Source organism: Salmo salar, chromosome 28 (assembly GCF_965601325.2).
Source record: "Salmo salar chromosome 28, fSalSal1, whole genome shotgun sequence".
Classification (NCBI taxonomy): domain Eukaryota; kingdom Metazoa; phylum Chordata; class Actinopteri; order Salmoniformes; family Salmonidae; genus Salmo; species Salmo salar.
This window is the reverse complement of record NC_138318.1, coordinates 18,183,567-18,208,608: the sequence shown is the minus strand read 5'-3', so window position 1 is coordinate 18,208,608 and position 25,042 is coordinate 18,183,567. Positions and strand designations below refer to the sequence as shown.

The 25,042-nt window shown below is 43.5% G+C and overlaps 3 protein-coding genes across 5 annotated transcripts; 1 reads left to right on the top strand and 2 right to left on the bottom strand.

Annotated features, from left to right (window-relative positions):
* Positions 1-157: 157 nt before the first annotated feature.
* Positions 158-2,909, bottom strand: pvalb2 (parvalbumin 2). Its single transcript, NM_001139695.1, has 5 exons — positions 2,863-2,909; positions 1,906-1,976; positions 1,641-1,773; positions 653-762; positions 158-425 (listed from the first exon to the last, which is right to left on the bottom strand). The coding sequence occupies exons 2-5, from the start codon at positions 1,964-1,966 to the stop codon at positions 400-402; spliced, it is 330 nt and encodes a 109-aa protein (NP_001133167.1). The 5' UTR covers positions 1,967-1,976; positions 2,863-2,909; the 3' UTR covers positions 158-399.
* A 1,002-nt stretch (positions 2,910-3,911) lies between these two features.
* Positions 3,912-5,405, bottom strand: prvt (Parvalbumin, thymic). Its single transcript, NM_001140678.1, is given in 4 exon segments — positions 3,912-4,153; positions 4,558-4,667; positions 4,923-5,055; positions 5,299-5,405. Coding segments are annotated over 4 exon segments (333 nt in total). The 5' UTR covers positions 5,360-5,405; the 3' UTR covers positions 3,912-4,124.
* A 1,487-nt stretch (positions 5,406-6,892) lies between these two features.
* On the top strand, positions 6,893-24,640 carry LOC106589581 (uncharacterized). 3 transcript variants are annotated; one of them, XM_082970504.1, is made up of 7 exons: positions 6,893-7,099; positions 19,811-19,894; positions 20,073-20,197; positions 21,536-22,094; positions 22,194-22,380; positions 22,473-22,706; positions 24,109-24,640. In XM_082970504.1, the coding sequence occupies exons 3-6, from the start codon at positions 20,112-20,114 to the stop codon at positions 22,703-22,705; spliced, it is 1,065 nt and encodes a 354-aa protein (XP_082826630.1). In that variant the 5' UTR covers positions 6,893-7,099; positions 19,811-19,894; positions 20,073-20,111; the 3' UTR covers position 22,706; positions 24,109-24,640. The 3 variants fall into 3 exon arrangements, with proteins under 3 accessions (XP_082826630.1, XP_082826631.1, XP_014035200.3); XM_082970505.1 differs by lacking the exon at positions 6,893-7,099 and adding an exon at positions 8,156-8,868; XM_014179725.3 differs by lacking the exon at positions 6,893-7,099 and having other exon boundaries at positions 18,828-19,894.
* Positions 24,641-25,042: the final 402 nt, after the last annotated feature.

The following is a 25,042-nucleotide window of genomic DNA, read 5'->3' as shown; positions in this document are numbered from 1 at the left end:
GCTGCTGGGAATCTTGGTGTAGCTAGTGGGTGCTGCATCAGTCCTGTATACCCCAATATTCTAAATAAACATATCATTTTATTCCTTCTTTAGTTCTTCAAAGGACTTGCTCAACTGTGACACTCAATGTCAGATGAAAAAGCATTTAAAACAAAAGTCGCTGTTAATCCAAATGAAAATTTATTAAAATTTTCTAAAAGTGCAAAGGTCTGGTGGTAAACTTTTGCACACCGGCTGACTTAGTTAGAAAACATAACAGTCAACACGCTTTGGGAGTGTGGGGTGACATTCATAAATAAAATGAATATAAAAAAGATGCAGTATTTGACAGGCAGCAAGCCAGGACAACCTCAACAGCAGACTTGAGCTTCTATGAAAACCGAGCCAATGACAGATGACTTATACCTTCACCAAGGTGGTGAACTCTGTGGAAACAAGGAAGAAACAACAACAGTTATTGCAAGACAGGTCATGAAGAGAACTTGAAAAAGAAAATGATCCTCATAAAATCCTCATTTCCTACATGTCATGGCATTTAGAAGTAGTTACGCGTTACTAAAAATTGTTTGTTGTTACATTTACTTGGCCAACTGGATAGGGTCAAGTACATAGTTGCTAGTTTGATAGAAATGTGTAAAAGTGATTTGATTACCATCCACTCCAATCATGCCATCACCATCAGCATCTCCTGCCGCAAGGAAGGCCTTGGTCTCTTTATCTGTCAGAGCTCTGGCACCAGCAGAGAAGGTCTGGAGGAACAGCCTGGAGAGAGAGAAGCACCTTAGAGACTAGACTGTTGCCCTATGTACACAGTCATTGAACACTGGTTACTTTATTCATGTTTACATACTGTTTTACCCACTTTATATGTATACACTGTATTGTTGTCATGGATCATCCTATATAACTACTGCTGAACACACCTTTTCTATTCATATATTGTCCATACTGTCTATACGCCATCATATACATATATATATATATATATATATATATATATATATATATATATATATATATATATATATATATATATATATATATATATATATATATATACATATATATATATATATATATGTATATATATATATATATATATATTCCAGTCTCTGACATTGCTCATTCTCATATTTCTTCATTTCTTTATTTTTATTGTTTTTTGTGTGTATTGTTTTGTATTGTTAGTTATATCGCACTGTTGGAGCTAAGAACATAAGCATCTCGCTGTAGCTGCGATAACATCTGCTAAATATGTGCACGCAACTAATGAAATGTGATTTGATGGGTGTGTTTAAGTGCCCATATGCGATCAAATGAAAATGAGACTTGGTGAGTGGAGATCAAGGAATAGTCAAGATATGCACTGGTATTCATTTCAGTTTCATGGGTGGTGTTGCGTTGTACTGTACAGTAAGTTAGCTTTTGGAAAATGAATCAACAGAATGAGTTGCCTCATACTGTATATATAGTAAGTTAGCTTTTGACAACTGAATCAACTGGGCTGCCTTAATCGACATCCACGTCTTCGGCGCCCGGGGAACAGTGGGTTAACTGCCTTACTCAGGAATAAGTTGCCTTGTACTGTTCAGTAAGTTAGCTTTTGACAACTGAATCAACTGGATCAATGTGAGACTTACTTGAGCTCATCCTCCTCAATGAAGCCACTCTTGTCCTGGTCAACCAAGTAGAAGGCTTTCTTCAAATCCTCAGTAGACTTGCCAGCCAGGCCAACCTTGGCGAAGAACTCCTTGTGGTTGAAGGAGTCAGCAGCTGTGAGGGATGAACACAGTGGTCATTTCAACATCACTGTCTGGCCTGCTCATGGATGATTAAACCTGGTCAATATGGGCCCTTTCACTTCCACTGACATTGATTGTCATAAACCAATTAAGTATAGCACACCTGCGCAATGCTGGAGGGCAGCAGCGATGTCCTCGTCCTTAAGCATTCCCTTGAAAGCCATTTTTTAGATTCTGAGAAGTGGGGAGAGAGAAAGCAAGAGAAGAGGAAGAGAGAGAGAGAGAGAGAGAGAGAGAGACATTTTCAAAGTCATGAACATGAATATTTAACAGAAAATACATAGGCCCACTAAACTTTTAACTCTGATATCCACATCTATTGTCAAGAAAACTGTCTCAGGCAAATATATATATATATAGACCTTTTCCCAAATGTTCTTTCATTAATTTACTAATTGTTTAATGAATTAATGGATTTAAATGGATAATAAATAGCATTAGTACTGTGTTATCTGTAGCCTACAAGTTTACATTCCAAACGTAGCTCCTCTGTGCTCAGAGGCAGAGTGCCTCAATGCAAGAAACTACAGTAGGCCAAAGCCCATACAGTAGTATGCTGTGACCATTGACCTTTAGGTCTGCTAGACCTGTTTATCAGATCATCTCTTTCATCTATTTCTACCAGCTCTGGAGCCTGTTTCTATTCTGACTCTCAACCATTCACACAGAAAGATTCACATAGGACTTTCACTGCCATGAAGGTCCATGGCAATTTAGATGGAGAAGAAGCATTGGTAAAGAAAAAGACATTGATTAAGACATGTCTGTCAGTGACAGTAAGTATCATTCAGAGTGGTCCTCGAACTGAGATTCCTCGTGCGCCAAAACCATGGCATAAGTCCTCCATCTCCATCTCTCAGGTAAGCGCTTTAAGTCCAATTTTTGCTTTTTTTAAACTCCAATTCCAAACGCATTCCAGATAGAAACGTTTCCCTCTTCATTTTTATTGAATGTATTCCATGGAGGCAGTAAAGAAAAACCTTTGCATGTTGCTGATGCTGAAAACCATTGGTGGTCTGTAGCCTAAATCAGAGCATCAGTCCGGGTTGAGGGAACTCACCTTTGGAGGATTAGTGGATTAGTGGCGAGGAGGCTGCTGTATCTCAGTGTAGGGCTGGATGAAGCAATCCTCCTCTAGCTCCCACATTATATACCCTCGCCCTTCAAGGTGTAACGTACACCGTAGGCTTAGGGTTCGTTTTGGAGAAATGTGTCTAGTAGTCAAATTGTACTATTTTTATCCTTTCAACTAGGGATATGCATGCAGTCCTTGGGTGAAATGCAAGAGGGGCATTTTGGGCTTCAAGCTGATCTTCTCATTCGGCTGTATGTTGGAGATAAAATGCCTGCAATGCGTTTTTTTTAATATGACCCATTATCTGCAATCAGGGCAACGTGGCACTTGGTGACCTCAGTGTGTTTCTGAAAATGTATAGAGCAAATGTGAGATGATAAACAGACATGAACAATTTAGTATCCATCAAATCAGATCCTTTTGTTTTGTATGATTTATATAAAAATCCAACTGTTTAACTATCTGTACAATATAGTAAAAAAATGTATAAGGTTAATGCAAATGTATATGCTCAAATTATGTAGGTCTAGATTTTCTACTTCATAATTATTTTACATAGATTCATCATTCTTATGCTGGACGATATTGTGCTTGTCATATTTGTAAACAATAAATATCACCTCCATACTAGCAGAGTCTCATTTAAACATGTTAAAAGTTGTTGTTGTTGATAGAAACATAGACATGGTCTTCTTAACAGTTAAAAGGTTCCCAAGTTATCAGTTTATAGCAAGAAACCTAATCCCTCGTCTGCCTTCCATATATACTGTGTATGAATAATCATGAGAAGAAAATGACTTGGTTCGGATGATCTACTGCAGTTGGATACACATGAGAGGAATATAGACTTGTGTTGACTTGACTCTTTACCCTGGGCCACATGCTCATATTCATGCAAGGAGTAGCCTGTCAAGGACATGACTAGGATACATCACATACTGTCATGTGAAACAGGTGCTACAATATTTATGGTCAAAGCCATATATACTGTATTTATAAACTTTACATCAGAGAAAGACAGCTGCAGGCGAAGCAAGTGTTAAGCCAAAGACTGTTTATTTGTATTGGTTTACAATATCATATTTTCCTTAGTCAAAACTAGCATACAGCATATTGCACTACTTGTACTGACAGACAGAGGCTGGACCAACCCAAGAAGGCACTGAGCAGATTCACACAGACCATGTACTGCTTGTCTTCAAACTACAAGATTGTCAAAAATAAACATCTTCTTTATCTTCCTCTCTTTATGAAGACATGACAAGGTTGGAGAACTCTGAAAGAGAGACACAAACTGTTTTCAGTGCGTTCATTCTTAATGTTCAATATGCAGGATGTACAGATTTAATTACTGTCTAACTACATTTCCAAACTGGGTTTGTCATCCAGTGATCCATTAGAATCATAAACGTTAACAGCCGACCCTGGCTACCGCTGGTTAGTGTTTTTCATCATGAATCTTGTTCTGGAGAGTGGTCATTAGCTGGCACAGTTATAAAATCTGATTTTTAACCTAACCCTAAACCTAACCATAACCTTAACCACACTGATAACCCTAATACAGTATAGCCAATTTGGAGTTTACTGGTGGCCTATCTAAGGCAAAATTGCTCAGTTCTGCCTCCAGGACAAGGCTCATGACAATAAATGTCAACCTGCCTGATGGCCTAGTAACCCTACCGTCCCAGCCTATCTTTCCGTCCCCGTCCTTGTCCCCAGCTAGGAGAAAGGCTCTGGTCTCGGCCGCTGTCAGGGGACGAGCCCCCTTGGAGAAGTTCTGGAGGAAAAGCCTAACACACACGCACACACACAAACGAAACACAAAACACAAAAAGTAGCATTACATACAGTACACTGTACAGTAGACGTTTTGTGTGTTTGGTTGTATCCATCTAACTCTAAAGGATCTTAAGTCCTTGTATTAGGCTACTTTTTTTCCAGAAACAAAATATTTTTATTTCATTTATATCTGCCTTGTATCTGCTGCTATTTTGATCATGGGATCAAGTTCCCTAGAAGACGTGTATGTTATATTGAAACTCAACTGTAGCTCGTCCTGTTCGATGTAGCCACTCTTGTCCTGGTCCAGGATCATGAAGATCTTCTCAATCTCAGGAGGAGACTTCTTGGACAAGCCCACCATCGCAAAAAACTTCTTTGGGCTGAAGGAGTCGTTTGCTAAAAGCAGAATGGACGGTGCATAACGGCAAAGGACCAAACAAACCGTTGATGATTGAAATTAATAGCTCATAACTTGCATTTCCAGTTTCTGTATGTAAACACATTTGTGAAGCCACAATCATATAAAGAAAAATAAACGGCATTTATGAGTCCCTATGGGCAACCCAACACACCTCCTGCAACATTACCCATACCATTAAGTTACAGTAGAGGTCAAAAGTGCAAAACACACATTCATACCTCTGCAAGCATTGATAGCTGAAGTAATATCTGACGCAGCAAGGAAGTCTGTGAGAGCCATACTGAAACGGTAGCGAGATCGTGATGAAACGTAGCAGCTTGTGGTTCTATCCTAACTGATGGTGAGGTAGAAAGCTACTGATAAGAGCGATCTTATGATGCCATGGTGTCAGAAACCACCAGCGTTTCCCTGCCAAACACAGCTGTCTTTTGGGCCCACTTGACGCTCAACTGACGTGGATGTCACTGCGTCACTATGACAAAGCTTTTGTTTGGCACTTAATTAAGAGACAAACTGAAAGTGGCCCTTCGGGTGAACAGAAAGCCATTCTTACTAGCTTTCCCCCCATATAGTGGAAAAAGTACAGATTGAACCCATTAAGCCTGAATATGAGATTTGTTTGAAACATCCAGTGACAGAGATACATGATCAGAAGTGTTGATCTGTCTTTGTATTCATGTGATTTAGTGTTTTTCCTTTCAGACATGCTGGGGAAAAGGCTTATAGGAACAGATAAGAGGCCAAGAAAACAGAAGTTATATTTGGTTGGCCAGATATCGCCTGACTTGCCTGCTCTTCTCTCTCCCTCTCTTCCTGTCTTCCTCCACTCCCATTGCTCATCTCCCTCCTCTCTGCCCTCTCCCTTCTCTACGTTTCTGGTTGCTTCCTCCCTGTGTTACAGAGCTGTCTCTCTGGCACAGGATCCCCCAGGCTTAGCTATAAACATCCTGTTATTCGGAGGCTCAGTCACGTTTGGGCTTCCCCTGCGATGGGGGTAGGCTCACTATCGTCACGGGTAGTGGTAAATCACTTGCCAGGGACTTTGTTTTATGAGAATATTAGGTTTTGATTCTTCAAATCTCCAGTGTCAGTACTACTGTACATGTTATGTCTTTGCAGTGGGGCAGACACAGCTGTTGGTGTCTGATAGAGGTTGGGGAAGTGTTAATGACTGATAAATGTTGAAGAGCCACCTCCCTGTGAGGCTGTTTTACTGAACAGCCACCTGCTGGAGAATTCACTCATTCCCAGGTGGCCATGCTCTACTGTAGCCTATTATGTACAGTAACTGGATAATGGCCGTTGGCTTGGAAACCTTACAGTGTAATGTTTCCTGCTGGTTCAACAGCGACTAGCTTTGGAGAGAAACATATCGATAAAGATCTTGAACTGACCTTGACACATTTACCCTTACATGAAACCTTGGGGAATGATGATTTACAGTATCCCCACTATCCCTAATAATGCATCTACTTCATTGCTCCCATGTGGGGGTCCTTGTTGATATCTGCCCGGGCCCTCTCTGCAGCGATCTGTGTCACTGTGGGCCTGCTACTGAGCACGTGCAAGCCTATGGCTGGAGTTGTAGAGCTCCTCTGAGCACCAATGACGTGAGCCGGTTTCCTCAGGATAGACGACAGCAGGCCTCTCAGCCAGGGGAGTTGAAGAACGACAAAAACATCCTCTCCCTCCATACCTGCCCCCGGCCGCGGCCTTGTCCCCTTCCATGCGCCGATGCTTGTTTGCAGGAAGGCCAGGTTTCCTGTGTGATGGAGGAGAGGGGGATGGGGGGGATGAGGGAGAGGGGAAGAGGGTTGGGTGGTAGGGTTGGACACGTAGAGACTGTACAGATTGACTTTATGTTTTAGCTGTGTGTGGATGTTGGCGTTCTATGTAGTTTCCTGTGCAGGTGAAGCTTGGCGATATCCATGAAGACAGTACACAATAGTAGTGGAGGTGGAGGAGGAAAGACAATGGGACTAAGGAGCAGAGCAGCCTTCTACATGGAGAACCATAGTGGTGAGTAGGAGGAAAATTATATATTTTTGTGATTGGGATTTTGTGTTTGTCATTGTAGTCCTGTTTTGCGTTGTGCTGGTTGATAGAGCTTACTGTATCCACTTTGCCAGATATGATGTCATGTTGAGACCTGGCAAGACTGTATTGTTTTGGTTTGTAAAATGTGTTGTTGATCTATCAAAAGGGGATTATAAACTGGGTAGTTCGAGCCCTGAATGCTGGTTGGCTGACAGCCGTATACCACGGGTACGACAAAACGTTTCTTTTAACTGTTCTAAGTATGTTGGTAACCAGTTCATAATAGCAATAAGCCACCTCGGGGGTTAGTGATATATTGTCAATATACCACGTCTAAGAGCTGTGTCCAGGCACTCTGCGTTGCGTCATACCAAAGAACATCCCTTAGCTGTGGTATATTGTCCATATACCACACCCCCTCGGACCTTATTGATGAATTATATTATGGGGTAAAAATGTCTGTACAATTATTGAGTGTAAAAACTTGTCCATGTATCCTCCTGGGGGATCTGCACTCCATCATTAGAGCTGAGTCTAACTGGTAACTATGGAAACACTAAAACACACACTGACACACTGGTTAGTTCAGTGGAAAGTAAAGCACACGTACAGGTGTACTATCTTCATTTGACCAGTTTCTCAAAGCAGAAAAAGAATCCAGCAGCAACAGGAAATGTTAGTTATTATTTGAAAATGTTTGTAGGGGTTGATACATTTTTTATTAGGATAAATCAAGTCTGACATTTTAAAGTGGAAATTCCGAACTTCAGAAGCCTTTTAAAACCTTTAAAAATTTGTTGTGACAACAGATTAATCAAACAGAGTGATTGAAAAACACATTAGCCTCCTGAGGGATCTCCCCCAGATCCCTGGACCATGATTACCATTCATTTTGTAGCCATTTTTCTCCCCACGACCCTGCCAAGCTGCGCTGCTTCTTGACACACTGCTCGCTTAACCCGGAAGCCAGCCGCACCAATGTGTCGGAGGAAACACCGCCCAACTGGCGACCGTGTCAGCGTGCATGAGCCCGGCTCGCCACAGGAGTCGCTATAGCGCGATGGGACAAGGACATCCGGCCGGCCAAACCCGGCGATGCTGGGCCAATTGTACACCGCCTCATGGTCTCCCGGTCACAGCCGGCTGCGACACAGCCTGGGATCGAACCTGGATCTGTAGGGCCTTAGACCGCCCCACCACATTGTTGCCTGGCTGGGATTGTTTGGTGCTATTTTGGTGTGGTGAGAGCTGAGTCATTTTGGCATAGCTGACAGACATGGGGACGGTCTCTCAGCTGCCAAGCCAACCAGGCGGTGGCAGCGTTCTCTTCTCACTCCCAGAGTAAGAGGAGAGAGAGAGAGCCTGCTGACCTGCTGGGTTTGGGCTTTTTGCTTGCTTTCTTTATCTGGTTTTTTATCCGTTGGTCCCACTGCATCGAGCAAGCTAAATGAAGTTCATCTTAATTATCTGAAAGACAACAAATCCTGTTTTGACTTGGGTTTGTGCACATTTCAGGGTGAGGTCTGCTCAGGTCTGATTCTGTATGCTGTTTATGGACAACGTTTCTACCCCTGATAAGGTCTTTGGGAAGTCACAGGGAGCATATCTGGGGCTCTGCTGCTGAGCTATTCAGCCTACTGTACTCCTCTTATACTTAGACAGAGATCTGCAGCCAGCCCGGGCTCGCTCGCTCAGCCCACTAACAGGCTGCTATGGGTATGGGCTTTGGATCTACCTGCCATTGTCATCAGGTAATTACTGTGGACTGCATGTAGAGGTTTTTAATGTTTTAAACATTTGCCCCCTCGAGAGTATAATGAGAGAGAGAGAGAGAGAGAGAGAGAGAGAGAGAGAGAGAGAGAGAGAGAGAGAGAGAGAGAGAGAGAGAGAGAGACTGCTTGAACATCCATCCTGGAGAAAGCGATTGCTCCTCTTCTTCCCTGGGCTCAGTTACATCTCTGTCTATTTCCATCGGACCAGCTGTGGTGGGGGACATACCGATACCGTTCTCAGATTCATCCCGGCCCCCCCAATCCCATCACCCCACTTCTCCTCGCAAGGCCTCTCCCTCCTCAAGCGGTTTTATTTCGCTCTCCTGACACTTTAGCATCAATCACTCAAGATTTAAGTGTGTGTGTGTGTGTGTGTGTGCGTGCGTGCATGCGTACATGCCTGTCTGCGTGTGCGTGCGTGCATGTGTGTGTGCGTGAGTGAGTGCGTGTTGATGGGAGCCCTGTAGTAACCCTGTGCCACTTCTCGCAGCTATAAATCCTCAGCAACCAAAGGAAAACAAGACAGAGTGTTCTATCTGATTGCTGCTCACGTTCTGATCACTGCTCACGTTACTCCTTACTCCAGCCTAACTTACTGCCAGGCTGGCTGAGTACCCTGCTGAGTACCCTCTCCACAACAACAACCTAAGAACCTTCCCTCACACTCATTCTGCAGTCTACACGTGAGCCAAGGGCAGGCTACTCATTGGGTTTGGGAGGATAAACACAACAGGAGTAATATTATGTGGAGGAAGTTATCAGGTGGGTTGAGTAAATAAGCAAATAAAATGAACGTGCACTCTGTTACGTGTTCCCAATTACCTTTATTAAATGGACAACGTTTCAACCAACTCTTCGTTCCAGTTAAAGACCCCCTTTGGCTGCGACCCAGGCTTAGTTGAATCAGGTGTGGTTGCGTTGGCACAAAAGCATGTACCATGTGTGGGCTCCCAAGTCCCGAGGACCGGGATTGAACAGCCCTGGGTTAGAGGGGACATTTGGCCAGTTGTATCTCAGGGGGCCGGAGAGAGACTTCCCCACACACATCACCCTCTGCTGGTGTGATTTCACCAGGCCATTAAATAGGCCTGTGTAGCTAACACAGTCTACTGTTACTCCCTGAGATGGTCGTTAAGCCATTGTATATCAGGTTTCCCTTCCACACCCACATCAGCAGGTGCAGCGCTCTTTTACTCTCAGTTTCTCTTCATTTCTCTTTCTCTCCTGACTCTCTCGCTTGCTCTCTCCCTCTTTCTTTCTCTCCTGACTCTCTCGCTTCCCCTCCACCCTTCTGTTCTAAGGAGTGTTAGAAAATGGTTGGTCTTTCTCTTGTGTTACTTCCTGGATAGGAAAGGGGCCGTGGGGTGGAATGTAATGTGCACTTCTCAAGCTTCAGGACCCCCTTAAAGAGTTAAGAGATTTGGGTTAGACAGGCCGGTGACGTTGACCTCCGGAACTGGTAAACAGAATGAGTAGCAGTACCGGGGGGATCCGTGACAATGCAGCTAGCCAGCGACTCTATTTAAAGAGTGGGGATAGAAGCAGCAAACCACAGGGGATTTTTTTTTTTAATATGAATTAAACTGCAATTATTTTAATCATAAGTAAGTTAGCCCGCAACAAGTGTCATGTAAGCTATTTATTAAATGTGAAAATCTATTTTGGCATGTGTAGCCTATACCCTTCACCGTCCGTCTCTCTATGTCCCTCTATCTTCTGTTTCCTGTCTGTTTAATTCGTAACCAGGGATAACCCTGACTCATTACATTTTGGACCGATATCTAGTTGCACCTTGCAACTGGAGTAGTACCCCCCACCCCCCCCCACCCCCCCGAGCTGTAATAGGGCCATTCTGATGCCAGTTGGCTTAGAGCATGAGTGACAGTCTCTTTCTCTCCGGTGGTGGGTGAGTGAAGGGTGGGGTTCCCCAGCACCCCTTGGAGGAGGTTGGGATGGGGCGAGGATGTGAGGGATAGGAGGAGCACAGAGCAGAGCTGAGGGTTTAAATTAGAACATCGCTGGCCAGTCCTCGGAAACCACGAAGACAATTTCATTTGATATAGCTCTCCAGTTAGGGAATGTGTTTTGACAATTTGTCAATCATTACATTCTCAGGCTACTGTATGTACGCTGTGTTCTCTCCCTCCAGACCAGCTGTCCCAGTGGGACTGTTTTAGTATCTGATAGTGGTAGTGGTTGAGTGTGGCTGGCTGAATGATCACTTTGCACCATCCAAGAGTTCTACAGCTGTCCGTCTTGGATTATGATTGCGTGTGTGTGTGTGTGCAGGTCAGAGGTGACAGTCTAGCTTTTCAACACTTTCCCAACAGTCCTTTGCCTCTCAGCGTCGCCAGCACATTTCTCAACGATTGTGTGTTCTGCGGCTCAGTGCTAGCTTCATGTTATTGCTGAAATATCAGTTTGCTCTAAGCTGGTCTCCTGCTTCTGTTACAGTACTGTATGAGTTGCATTCACGTGTTCGTATGTGTACCTTTATATGGGACCGTCACAGGCTTCAATGGGTTTCTTGTTAGGATAGTTTCAGTTTACTTTCTACAGTCACTATGCTCACTTGTATAGACTCAAACAATGTTTTGAGTATCACCGTAGTAATATATACTGTAACCATTTTAATGATTCCTTTTTTTTTTAAAGTATTAGTGAAATTCCTGAAATGAGGTTGTACAGATTGATGATGTAATGACAGGCCTAGGTGTGCCAGTGCTTGTCTTGACTAACCCTTCACCCCCCTACACCCCCCTACCCACGACCCACAACACCCTACGAACCCGAACCCTCCAATCCCCCTCTTTCTCCCCAGAGACCAAACTAACAGTTCACAGTCCAGCCTAGTGTTGTGTTAACAGCCAATTAACTACCTAATAAACCCCTAATAAACCCCTTCACAAACATTCTGCACAGTAGGACAAATCAAGTCTGACATTTTAAAGTGGAAATTACAAACATTAGAAGCCTTTTTAAACCTTGTATACAAGATTGCATTTTACTACTGTGCAGGAAAATTAAGATCCCCCACCTGTATGTACCAAAAGTCCAAATGAACCTTACAGTATAGATATAGACAGTTATAGATATAGACAGTTATAGATATAGACAGTTATAGACAGTATAGATATAGACAGTTATAGATATAGACAGTTATAGACAGTATAGATATAGACAGTATAGGTATAGACAGCTATATCTATCATTTGTGTTCCTGTTCAAGCTGGGTCATTTGATCTCCTAATCTCTTCTCCTCACCATGGTAACAACCCAGAACACAGGCAGAAAGAGGCAGGTGGGTGAGCTGCCAGACTGACATGGCACTTTTATTTTTAAATCGCCGTGACACAGCAGCAGAGCCACATCGTCTATTAGACATGCATGACCCTATAAGGTCTACTTCCATCCACTACACACACTGGCTGAGTGAAACGAGCTCTTCTGGAGGGAAGGGTTCTCTTCTCTGCCTCCTAGTGGTAGGATACTGTTATGACATGGGTTTATCTGCCTTCTAGTGGTAGGATACTGTCATGACATGGGTTTATCCACCTTCTAGTGGTAGGATACTGTCATGACATGGGATTATCCGCCTTCTAGTGGTAGGATACTGTCACAACATGGGTTTATCCACCTTCTAGTGGTAGGATACTGTCATGACATGGGTTTATCCGCCTTCTAGTGGTAGGATACTGTCACAACATGGGTTTATCCGCCTTCTAGTGGTAGGATACTGTCACAACATGCGTTTATCTGCCTTCTAGTGGTAGGATACTGTCACAACATGGGTTTTGGAGTTCACTGACCTACATTTACATTTTAGTCATCTTATCCAGAGCGACTCACAGGAGCAGTTAGGGTTAAGTGCCTTGCTCAAGAGCACGTCAATAGATTTTTGACCTAGTCGGCTCGGGGATTCGAACGAGCAACCTTTCGGTTACTGGCCCAACGCTCTTCACCGCTAGGCTACCTGCCGACCTGAGAGAACCTGACTTACTGTCAGTGGTTTGGGAAGGAGGTTCAACTTTCAAGTCTCAAGTTTTAATGTCTCATGCACAAGTACAGTGAAATGCCTTTCTTGCAAGCTCTAAACCCAACAATGTAGTAATCAATATCAATGTAGCACAAAAAATAACGAAAGGTAGAACAAAAACACAGAAGAAATAAAATAAGAAAAACACGAGAAAGTAAGTAAGCATACTATATACAGGGTCAATTCCAATACCATATTTACAATGTACAGGGATACTGAAGAGATAGAGGTAGATATGTGTAGAGGTATGGTGACTAGGCATCAGGATATATGATAAACAGAGTAGCAGCAGCGTATATGATGATTGTATGTCAGTTGGCTTAGGGGATTTTAGAAAAACTTAAAATAAGGGCTGTATTTTGTGTAGACTTACCCTAGTGTGACGTTTTGATAACCATATCAATCTCTCTCGGACAAGGTGACTTTTATCAATATATTCGTCTCTATTTACTCTCAGACTCTATTTAATCTCAAAATGCTAATTAGCATCAAAGACATCATGCAAAACTACAAATCCCTGCATGTAAGGTCCGACGCTGGAGATGAGAAGCAGGTACAGGGAGTTGAACATTTAATGCGGAACAGACAGGTAACAGGAAAGAAACAGCATCAGCACACGTGTATACAAAGACATGCGAACATTAATGCTGAAGCAGGGAACAGAGCGGGGAACCAGACATATATAAGGAAGGTAATGACAGAGGTGATTGAGTCCAGGTGAGTCCAATAATTGATGATGCGCGTGACGGGGGGAAGGCAGGTGTGCGTAATGATGGTAGCAGGAGTGCGTAATGCTGGGGAGCCTGGCGCCTTCGAGCTCCAGGGAGGGGGAGCTGGAGCAGGCGTGACAGCAAGCTCCTGCATGTCCTCTCTAGCTGACACCTTCGCTAACAGGTATCGTGTCAATTTAGAACTTGCACAAAGCAGTTCACAGAATTGTCCATTTAAAGAAATGTAACCAATTTATTCATTACTACATTTAGCTACCATTAGATAGTTAATCCAGTGATTGTTACCTTTGCCTCGATTCGTCAGTCTCCTCCAGATCGAAACGACATTTGTAGATCTTTATGATATCCACATTAGCAGCTAATTAGCATTTCATTTTGGGGGGGTAAATATAGGTGAATATATTGATAAAAGTCACCTTGTCCAAGAGACATTTCCATGGTTATAAAAACGTCACACCAGGGTAAGTCTACACAAAACACAGCCCCTATTTTAAGTGTTTATAAAATCCCCTATGAGAAAAATGAACGGTGGAAAACGATTGGAACCATTTCCCTGTTTGAAAGCTAGGTTTTATGGGTAGTATGACGCATAATGTGGTACTCTATTGTGTGTAGGTTAGTGAGACAAAATCTCCATTTAATCCCTTTTAAATTCAGGCCGTAACACAACAAAATGTGTGTGTGAATACTTTCTGAAGGCACTGTACTCACTGTATATGTGTTCAATTCTACTTAGTGTTTACTCCTATTTAGGGATGTGTTCAGGGTATCTACATTTAGACTTTATGTTGAGGGGTGGAGGTACCATTACAGGTTACTGTACTGTATACTGCAGTATAGAGTTCCTTACCCCAGTAAACCGTGTTCTGCCCGTACAGGGAAATGAACATGGATGAATAAATTAGGCTAAGTTGGCTCCACTCAATACTTGTTTAAGCACGCATGCAAGCGCACACAAGACACACACACACACACACACACACACACACACACACACACACACACACACACACACACACACACACACACACACACACACACACACACACACACACACACACACACACACACACACACACACACACACACACACACACACACACACACACTTGAGGCACATACACACTTGATGCGCGCATACTTACCCGAAATGGTAGTGCATTATTGGCATCAGTCTTGCTTGTTCAGCCATGTCCAGGTCTCAACTGGGGAAGAGCAGGAGTACTGGTGTCAACAGAGGCTCATAAATACATTATCAGCTCTCTGAAATGTATCTTAGATTTATGTCATCATATTATAGGAACTCTTGTCAGCAAACGCTCTAAAGACCCAATAATCTGCTACTAAGATACTAAGATACTACTGGCATGACACAATAAGCTGACATGTTTACCACTTTGACTGTTGTTGTTTCAGTGTCTAGTTTCACCCTAACCCCCAAAACGCCAGAATGAGAAGTGAGACGCTATCCTCCGGGCGTGTCCAAATAAAGGCTGTAGACAGGGCTGCTAGGGGCCTGGGTGGTGGAGAGCTCATTTCACAGGTTTACCCAGAGTGCAATGTTGCATGGTCTGGACGGTTAGAGAGCAGAGCGTCATGTGTCGCCTGCCTTGCTTGGGCGTCACTGCCACTGCTCAGAATAAGCCCAGTGAGCTCCAATTACCCTCCTCTCACGGATTGTTTGGTGTCACTTGTCGTCTGTTGGCTGGATATGATGATTCTGTGCCTCTGGTGTAAAAGGATAGTTATGCAGCCCCCCCCCCCCCCCCCCCCCCCCCCGGCCTGCGAATGTGCGTGTGATACAACTAAATTGGTGTGGCAAAGTCACAGCCAACCCAATCAGAAAAGAAAAGCGCCCCCCCTCCCTCCACTTTTTCGGGTGGTGCTAGGCCCGGGTAGATCTACTATTGGTACTCTCTGTCCCTGACTCCGCCCACTAGGGTCTGCACATGGACAAGTGTCCCAAGCCGTTGCATTGCATTGTGGGACTGGTGCATTGCATTTCTTTGGACTGTCATCAAGTGGCCGTTAAGACCTGGGAAGAGGAGAGGTAGATATAGACTTGTTATTACCCTGGCTAGGGGTATTAATAGCAGGTGGGGCAGTGGAGAAGGGATACTCTATGCTTTGCCCCAGTTAGAAAAACAACAATAAATTAGGGAATGGAACAGCTATCCACCCACCCTATCCCTACAGTTGAAATCTGAGCAAAGATGGATGCTGCTTTCAATGTGGCCCATCAGAGTCAAAGATACTGTAATTAATGAATGAAGTGGATGACGCTGTAGATCTATGTCAAGAGGTAGCAGAACTATCTGATGCTGAGTAAATAGATTGACCACAGCACAAATAGTTTAGACTACATTTCAAGTTGTTTTTCAACCCTGGCCTATGTCATATGCACAATGCTGCTAAGTTCAGTGGACCTAACAGAAGGACCAGGGTTTGCAGGCTAGGTGACATGATGCCTGGACTATACAGAAAGTGGGAGGGAGGAAGGGAGCAAGGGATGGAGGGATAAAAGGAAAGAGGGGGGTGCCCCTTAAACACACAGGGGACAGGGTGAAATGCAAGCACCTTCCTCCATTTGAGTTAACCACCATCTGTCTATCTCTCTCCATCTCCTTTCCTCCACTCCTCTCTTCACTCCATCATTTCTTTATTTTTCAGACTCGGGACAGGGAGGACCTGAAAGACGAGTGTGCCTGTGTCTCCCTGGGAACAATATCCTGATGCTGCATGAGTGTGTCAAGTGGAACTCCAGCATCAGTGATTTTGTTGCCAGTGGGAGGACAGTAGCAACCGGACCTTACAACTTGCCCTCCTTCAGAAACAGTGTGGGAAATATACTGTGAAAATTGATGAAGAATAATATTTTCAGTCAATTAATCCCATATTCCTTCTTTCAGGAGATAGTAGTAATTGAATGGAATCTGTACATAGACGTGTTGTTGGACATTTATTATGTCACATCAAATAAACTTGAAACTTGCAAGATATGTCAATGAGATATTTAAACAGTTATCACTAGCTGACCTACGCCCAGTACCTTTTAATAAACATTAGACAATGTCACTAGCCGGCTACCACCCAGTATTGTACCCTGCACCTTAGAGACCGCTGCCCTATGTACAGTGAGGGAAAAAAGTCTTTGATCCCCTGCTGATTTTGTACGTTTGCCCACTGACAAAGAAAGGATCAGTCTATCATTTTAATGGTAGGTTTATTTGAACAGTGAGAGACAGAACAAAAAAGTCCAGAAAAACGCATGTCAAAAATGTTATAAATTGATTTGCATTTTAATGAGGGAAATAAGTATTTGACCCCCTCTCAATCAGAAAGATTTCTGGCTCCCAGGTGTCTTTTATACAGGTAACGAGCTGAGATTAGGAGCACACTCTTAAAGGGAGTGCTCCTAATCTCAGTTTGTTACCTGTATAAAAGACACCTGTCCACAGAAGCAATCAATCAATCAGATTCCAAACTCTCCACCATGGCCAAGACCAAAGAGCTCTCCAAGGATGTCAGGGACAAGATTGTAGACCTACACAAGGCTGGAATGGGCTACAAGACCATCGCCAAGCAGCTTGGTGAGAAGGTGACAACAGTTGGTGCGATTATTCGCAAATGGAAGAAACACAAAAGAACTGTCAATCTCCCTCGGCCTGGGGCTCCATGCAAGATCTCACTTCGTGGAGTTGCAATGATCATGAGAACGGTGAGGAATCAGCCCAGAACTACAGGGGAGGATCTTGTCAATGATCTCAAGGCAGCTGGGACCATAGTCACCAAGAAAACAATTGGTAACACACTACGCCGTGAAGGACTGAAATCCTGCAGTGCCCGCAAGGTCCCCCTGCTCAAGAAAGCACATATACATGCCTGTCTGAAGTTTGCCAATGAACATCTGAATGATTCAGAGGACAACTGGTGAAAGTGTTGTGGTCAGATGAGACCAAAATGGAGCTCTTTGGCATCAACTCAACTCGCCGTGTTTGGAGGAGGAGGAATGCTGCTTATGACCCCAAGAACAACATCCCCACCGTCAAACATGGAGGTGGAAACATTATGCTTTGGGGGTGTTTTTCTGCTAAGGGGACAGGACAACTTCACCGCATCAAAGGGACGATGGATGGGGCCATGTACCGTCAAATCTTGGCTGAGAACCTCCTTCCCTCTGCCAGGGCATTGAAAATGGGTCGTGGATGGGTATTCTAGCATGGCAATGACCCAAAACACATGGCCAAGGGAACAAAGGAGTGGCTCAAGAAGAAGCACATTAAGGTCCTGAAGTGGCCTAGCCAGTCTCCAGACCTTAATCCCATAGAAAATCTGTGGAGGGAGCTGAAGGTTTGAGTTGCCAAACGTCAGCCTCGAAACCTTAATGACTTGGAGAAGATCTGCAAAGAGGAGTGGGACAAAATCCCTCCTGAGATGTGTGCAAACCTGGTGGCCAACTACAAGAAACGTCGGACCTCTGTGATTGCCAACAAGGGTTTTGCCACCAAGTACTAAGTCATGTTTTGCAGAGGGGATACTCTATGCTTTGACATGTGTTTTTCTGGATGTTTTTGTTGTTATTCTGTCTCTCACTGTTCAAATAAACCTGCCATTAAAATTATAGACTGATAATTTCTTTGTCAGTGGGCAAATGTACAAAATCAGCAGGGGATCAAATACTTTTTTCCCTCACTGTACATAGTCATTGAACACTGGTCATTTGAATAATGTTTACATACTGTTTTACCCACTTTATATGTATATACTTTATTGTAGTCATGGATCATACTACATAAATACTGCTGTACACACCTTTTCTATTCACATACTGCCCATAATGTCTATACAAACCATACACATACATACACTACCAGTCAAAAGCTTTAGAACACCTACTCATTCAAGGGTTTTTCTTCATTTTGACTATTTTCTACATTGCAGAATAATAGTGAAGACATCAGAACCATGAAATAACACATAAGAGAATGCCAAGAGTGTGCAAAGCTGTCATTAAGGTGGCTATTTGAAGAATCTCAAATATAAAATATATTGTGATTTGTTTAACACTTTTTTGGTTAGTACATGATTCCATATGTGTTATTTCATAGTTTTGATGTCTTCACTATTATTATACAATCTACAAAACAGTAAAAATAAAGAAAAACCCTTGAATGAGTCGGTGTTCTTAAACTTTTGACCAGTAGTGTATGTATTTATATTCAGGTCTCTGGTCAGGAAGCTAATTTCCTGCAATTCTATCCATTATGCCATGGGGTTTTGTACTGTGTACTTAAATACTGTGTTCTCAACATAGCTCATTCTAATATATCTACTGATATACATATCATTCTTAGTATATATTGTGTAAACGTATCTGGTGTAAATATGTACAGATTACACTTGGAATGCTCTTAATTAGATTCGATCTGACATTTCTTGATTTCGTGTAGTATTTTTTTATTTATTATTATTTGGTGTTTGACATTTTACTGCAGTGTTAGTAGCTAGTAACATAAGCACTTCGCTCTGCTCAACTGTATATGCGACCAATAACCTTTGATTTGTGTGTGACATGTCTTTGACATCGACTGTCTGCTATTATCAACAGAACCACTAGAGGGCATTCATGCCGCATAGGCTTGTGATTATATGCCTGTGGTGAAAATCCTAAAGATCGTAAGGGTCCTGACGTAGCACAGCCTGTACATCCTTCTTTCTTCCAAAACCTCTTGCAAACTTTCAGTTTCTGATTTTGAGCCAAAATTGTCAAAGCATTTTGTCTGTAAAGCTTCTGGGAGTAGTAGGTGTGTGTGAGTATTGTCCTCTTACTGTCTCTCACTGAGGAGGATCTGTTACATTATTCATTTTATTTTATTTAACCTTTATTTAAGTAGGCAACATTAGCCAGGCTTTCAATCGATTTGCCTGTTCTGCTCTGCTCCTGGTCAAGCCCATGGGACTGACTACTGTACACGTGAGCTCTTTGTCCACTCCTCACTGTTCACCTCTATCTGACTTTGGTCTTTTCATTTCTCTCTCTCTCTCTCTTTCTCTCTCTGTCGCTTTTCCTTTTTCTTATCTCTCTCGTCCTCATTTCTCTTTCACTGTCTATCTTGCTTTCCTTCTTATTTCCTATTTTATTTATTTTCTCCAGGGACTCGGTTCTGGATTACTTCTCTTGTCATACTGATCCGCTGATCTGACCATTTGCTGTAGAATGGGACCTTCAAACCACAAGGTACAGTAGTATTCTGACCTTCTCTCTCTTAAGTCAATTTTCTCTTGAAATTTGCATTGATAGTGTAAGATAGGACTGTGTGTCAGGAAGTTGCATCAGAACTTTGTACTGTTCTGTAGTTGAGGGCATCGTGATGTAGCAACATGTAAAATGACATTTGTTTATCTTCACTTGGCAGACTTCACTTAAGAGGCTGAGTTAGCTGTGCTGTCTTTGGATGGACCCTCATCTTATTGGCTACCCCTTATTGGCTACCCGAATGGGTGTGGTCGTAGTGGAGCAAACTGATGAGAGCGACCAATGGTATGTTCCTGTAACTTTTACTACAGTGTCAATGGTTTTTGACCATTGCTTTGCAGTTTGCATTGTCTTGTTATATCTTCAGCTCATAATGCTCTTTATTTTATAGTACTCTCTCTCTTTGTGTGTTTGTGCGCAGTGGTGTAAAGTACTTAAGTAAAAAATACTTTAAAGTACTACTTAAATCGTTTTTTGGGGTTATCTGTAGTTTACTTTACTATTAAAAAAATACTACTTTCACTTTTACTTCACTACATTCCTAAAGAAAATAATGTACTTTTACTTCATACATTTTCCTAGAACCCAAAAGTACTCGTTACATTTTGAATTATGATTTCTGAGTGTTTGAGTGAGCCCCTGTCTATTCGTAAAGAAAAAAACGTCTGGTTTGCTTAACATAAGCAATTTTAAATTATTTATACTTTTAGTTTTGATACTTAAGTATATTTCTCAAGTAGTATTTTACTGGCTGACTTTCACTTTTACTTGAATAACTTTCTATTAAGGTATACTTTTACTCTATACTTTTACTCAAGTATGACAATTGGGTACTTTTTCCACCACTGTTCGTGCAAGTGCGTGCTTGTGTATTTGTGTCTGTGTGCGCATGTGTGTGTGTTTAAACTGTGTGTTTTTGTATGTAGGACATTGGTAGCGGTTACACAGTGAGGTGCTAATCCAGGTGATAAAGGAGACACAGATTAGAGCCTTGTGTGTGTGTGTGTGTGTGTGTGTGTGTGTGTGTGTGTGTGTGTGTGTGTGTGTGTGTGTGTGTGTGTGTGTGTGTGTGTGTGTGTGTGTGTGTGTGTGTGAGAGAGAGAGAGAGAGAGAGAGAGAGAGAGAGAGAGAGAGAGAGGGGAGGGGGCAAGAACGTGTGTGTGCATCTCCTGGGCTGTGTGTCTGCCTCTTGCGTTCGTTCGTCATAGCGCTCAGTGAGTCAGCATCTCTTTTTCCTTGCCTGAGTCACTCATTTAACGGTTGCCCGGTGACCGCAGAACGGAAAAAGGTTCCTATTGCGTGCTCGCCTGCGAAGACAGCCACCAATATTTATTCAGACCCTGCAGTGAGTGGCCAGGAGAAAATAATAGACATACATTCTCCAATGATTGCCTGGGTGCCATGTCATTGTACGGAGACGAGCCGCTTAGTAATGAGGTTTTGCACTTCCTGTTTTGGAAGGAGATATACTGTCGCTAGCGCTCTGGGGCACACAGTGTGAAGGAGACGATGGATGTCTCAGTAGATGTTTATTTATTTGTATAAAATACCAAGTTGTATGTTGAAGAATAACATAAAATTAACTGCATTTTATGTGAAAGAATCATATTTTTCTCCATGCAGGTATGAAGACTTCCAGTGCTGGCTCTCCTCAGGTGAGAAGGGCCCCCAGGCCAGCCCCGTCGCCCCCCAGCCCAGCCCTGTGACCCCCCAGCCCAGCCCTGTGACCCCCCACCACAACCCTGTGACCCCCCACCACAACCCTGTGACCCCCCACCACAGCCCTGTGACCCCCCACCACAACCCTGTGACCCCCCAGCCCAACCCTGTGACCCCCCACCACAGCCCTGTGACCCCCCAGCCCAACCCTGTGACCCCCCAACCCAGCCCTGTGACCCCCCAGCCCAGCCCTGTGACCCCCCAGCCCAGCCCTGTGACCCCCCAGCCCAACCCTGTGACCCCCCACCACAGCCCTGTGACCCCCCAGCCCAACCCTGTGACCCCCCAGCCCAGCCCTGTGACCCCCCAGCCCAGCCCTGTGACCCCCCAGCCCAACCCTGTGACCCCCCAGCCCAACCCTGTGACCCCCCAGCCCAACCCTGTATCATCAGAAGGGGATGAACCTGGACATGGGAGGAAGGTGTCTTTCTTTGATGATGTCACTGTCTATATGTTTGATCAGGTAACTGCATCTATCATACAGATAATTTGTATTTTACATCAGAGTCATGTTTTTATGCCTACAGTATCTACATCATTTCATTTTGAACACGCTCCATAGGAGAGTCCCACCAGGGAGCTACAAAGTCACTGGCCAGAGACCAACAGCAAAGAGACCAAGGGTCAATCTCCAATACCAATTTACAGACACACACCTGAGACCAACGATCAATCCCCAATCCCGCCCTGCAGCTATGTCAACCATCTACCTCACATGGCAACCTCAGGGGTCTCCTTAGAGGACAATGGTATGTCTTTATCTCTCTATGCTGATGGTGATCTCTCTATCTGTCTGATGACATCTCTATGTGATGGTGGTTGTGTTTATGCTGTCCTACAGGTCCTGGTTTAGAATGGGAGGATGACTTCTCCTTCTTGGACAGCTCCCTCAAAACCAAGATGGCCGATCACCATCTTATAATATCAGAATCCAGTATATCTTCCGCTCCCCCCCACCAGACCTCCACATCCTCACACCAGAGGTGGAGTTGTCCATCCACCCATGCCTGCTCACAGTTGAGACCTTCTAGTCTGGTCCTCACCCACGTCACTGATGCTGACCTGGAGCAGTGAGGCAAGTGATTGGCTGCACAATTGTTTTTCTGTCACCCAGAGAGCCTTGGGCTCATGGAAAAAATTACTTATCCTCTCTCCCTCTCTCTCTCCCTCCCTCATTTCTCTCCACTCCACTCCACTCCTCTCCCCTTCCCTTATATGATTCATTATTTAATGGATTTCTAGCTGGAGAGTTTTTTCTTCTTCTCTCCAACAGTTCCAAACCACCTGTATGTTGGTTACACTGATATCACACAGCTCTGTGACAGTACATTGTCTGACTCAATAAGCCTGGGCTGTGTAGTAGCTAAGAGCACAGCTGGCCACAGTGAAAGCAATAGATATCAGATCTGTGGCTCTGGCTGGAGTTGAAAGCATGTTATCTTCTTCTCAGTCAGCATAAAGACCTATTGTTCAGCCCAGTCAACAGACGTCTAGTTTTACTACTGTCTTATCAATGCCGCCGGTCATGCTCTCGTGCCACATTCAGCCTAGGGCTAAACGAAAGTGAAAAGGCTATTACATAGGTTTCTAAGACACAGTGACTTCATCATTACACAATGTAGTAAGTGGTGTAGTAAATAGATAATATTGATCTGTTTTTATTCTTTCATAATAAGAAAAGGCAGGGTTTGTGTAGACTCTAAATAGAGAGGTGTGATGAAAAGGGAAAGATGAAGGGACAGGAGAGAAGGAAAGGAAGTGGAAGAGAGAGAGAGGGGGAAAGAAAAGGAGACGGACCTTTATTTGTCTAGCTATTTCAAGGGGTGTCCTTGAGTCCATCTGTGGGCTGCGGACGGCTCTATGGCCAGTATAGGTGGAGGACAAGACAGGATGGCACTCAACTCTGATCCACATGTTCATGCTTGCATGTCGGCATCCGTGTGCCTGTGTGTGCGTGTGTTACAGTATTTGGTCCAGCTTGTAAGACCTGAGTTTGCTTGACTTATTTGAAAGTATAGCCAGTAGTTATTAGTTATTAAGAACCGATGGATAAACTAAATACATATGGTTGTCCTGAGAAGAAACTGAACAAACGGAAATAAACTTTCCACAGAATGTGAAGTGTGGTTTGGTTGATTAGAAGAAACCTGGCAGAACCAGTACTAGTGTTCACACACACACACACCCACACACACACACACACACACACACACACACACACACACACACACCCACACACACACACACACACACACACACACACACACACACACACACACACACACACACACACACACACACACACACACACACACACACACACACACACACACACACACACTCAAGGACTTCACCGCTGCACATTTTGCTGCTGGGAGCTGCTCACCTGTGTCTGACATTCTCTTTAGATACGGGTAGAAATGTTTGTGGAACTATAACACTATATCATACAGAAGTCTGGCTTTCTTGTGTTTTAGCCCAGTATCCGCCACTGGGGATGAGGAGACGGAGGTCTAACAGTGTGTTTGCTGAAGGAAGACAATGTGATCGAAGACAAATCTCAAAATAAACAGAAGAACAGAAGAGCTCAACAGTGGGACCTTGCTGTTTCACCACTAGTAAACACTACACATACTCCCTTTACATTCTATGGGCCTGACTAGGGGTCCAACTGCAGGGCTGATAAACCATCCCCTTTCAGGCTACTGTACCACCAAGAGTCAGTTGTTTACCTTTCAGGGCTGTGCCTGTCTCCCAATAAGGATTAGCCTACAGCACATTAACAATAACAGAGGGGTCTGATGATCACAACATAGCAATGGTGACCTGATAATCCTACATTGAATAAATGGGTTCCAACAATGGAAATGTCTTGATTCACTCATGAAGTATTTGACAGCCTGCATATTTAAAATGTAACAACATTTTCATCAGGTTTTTCATCAGCTAACTACTGTACTGATAAGAGCTTGATGTTGAAAATAAAATAAAATATTTCTACAGTTTTCATTTTATTTGTTTCCCCTTGCCTATTGTGAAGCATATCTCAGTGATAAGTAATCCCATGCTGCAACAATAGGTCACACACACACACACACACACACACACACACACACACACACACACACACACACACACACACACACACACACACACACACACACACACACACACACACACACACACACACACACATAGTGTATCACAAAATGCTGTATTCAAATAGAAAAAGAAAATAGATGAACCAACATAAAAATCGTATAAAATCCCCACTGTGAAAATTGATGAGCGACTTTACTATTATTTTTTTTTGATGGGCTACTTGGAGGGATTCAGAAAATGAATGGGCAGGTGCAAGGAGTGGACTGATACATGTGGAAAGCCTCCAGTTGATTTTGACCAATGAAGCGG

Excerpts from the sequence above, each read along its gene's own strand:
- pvalb2 (NM_001139695.1), bottom strand. The coding sequence starts at position 1,966 with ATGGCTTTCAAGGGAATGCTTAAGGACGAGGACATCGCTGCTGCCCTC. Across the intron at positions 1,774-1,905 it reads TGCCCTCCAGCATTGCGCAG|CTGCTGACTCCTTCAACCAC; the intron begins GTGTGCTATACT and ends CATCCCTCACAG. Across the intron at positions 426-652 it reads TGGCATGATTGGAGTGGATG|AGTTCACCACCTTGGTGAAG; the intron begins GTAATCAAATCA and ends TTGTTTCCACAG.
- LOC106589581 (XM_082970504.1), top strand. The coding sequence starts at position 20,112 with ATGGACCCTCATCTTATTGGCTACCCCTTATTGGCTACCCGAATGGGT. Across the intron at positions 22,095-22,193 it reads CTGTCTATATGTTTGATCAG|GAGAGTCCCACCAGGGAGCT; the intron begins GTAACTGCATCT and ends CACGCTCCATAG. Across the intron at positions 22,381-22,472 it reads GGTCTCCTTAGAGGACAATG|GTCCTGGTTTAGAATGGGAG; the intron begins GTATGTCTTTAT and ends GCTGTCCTACAG.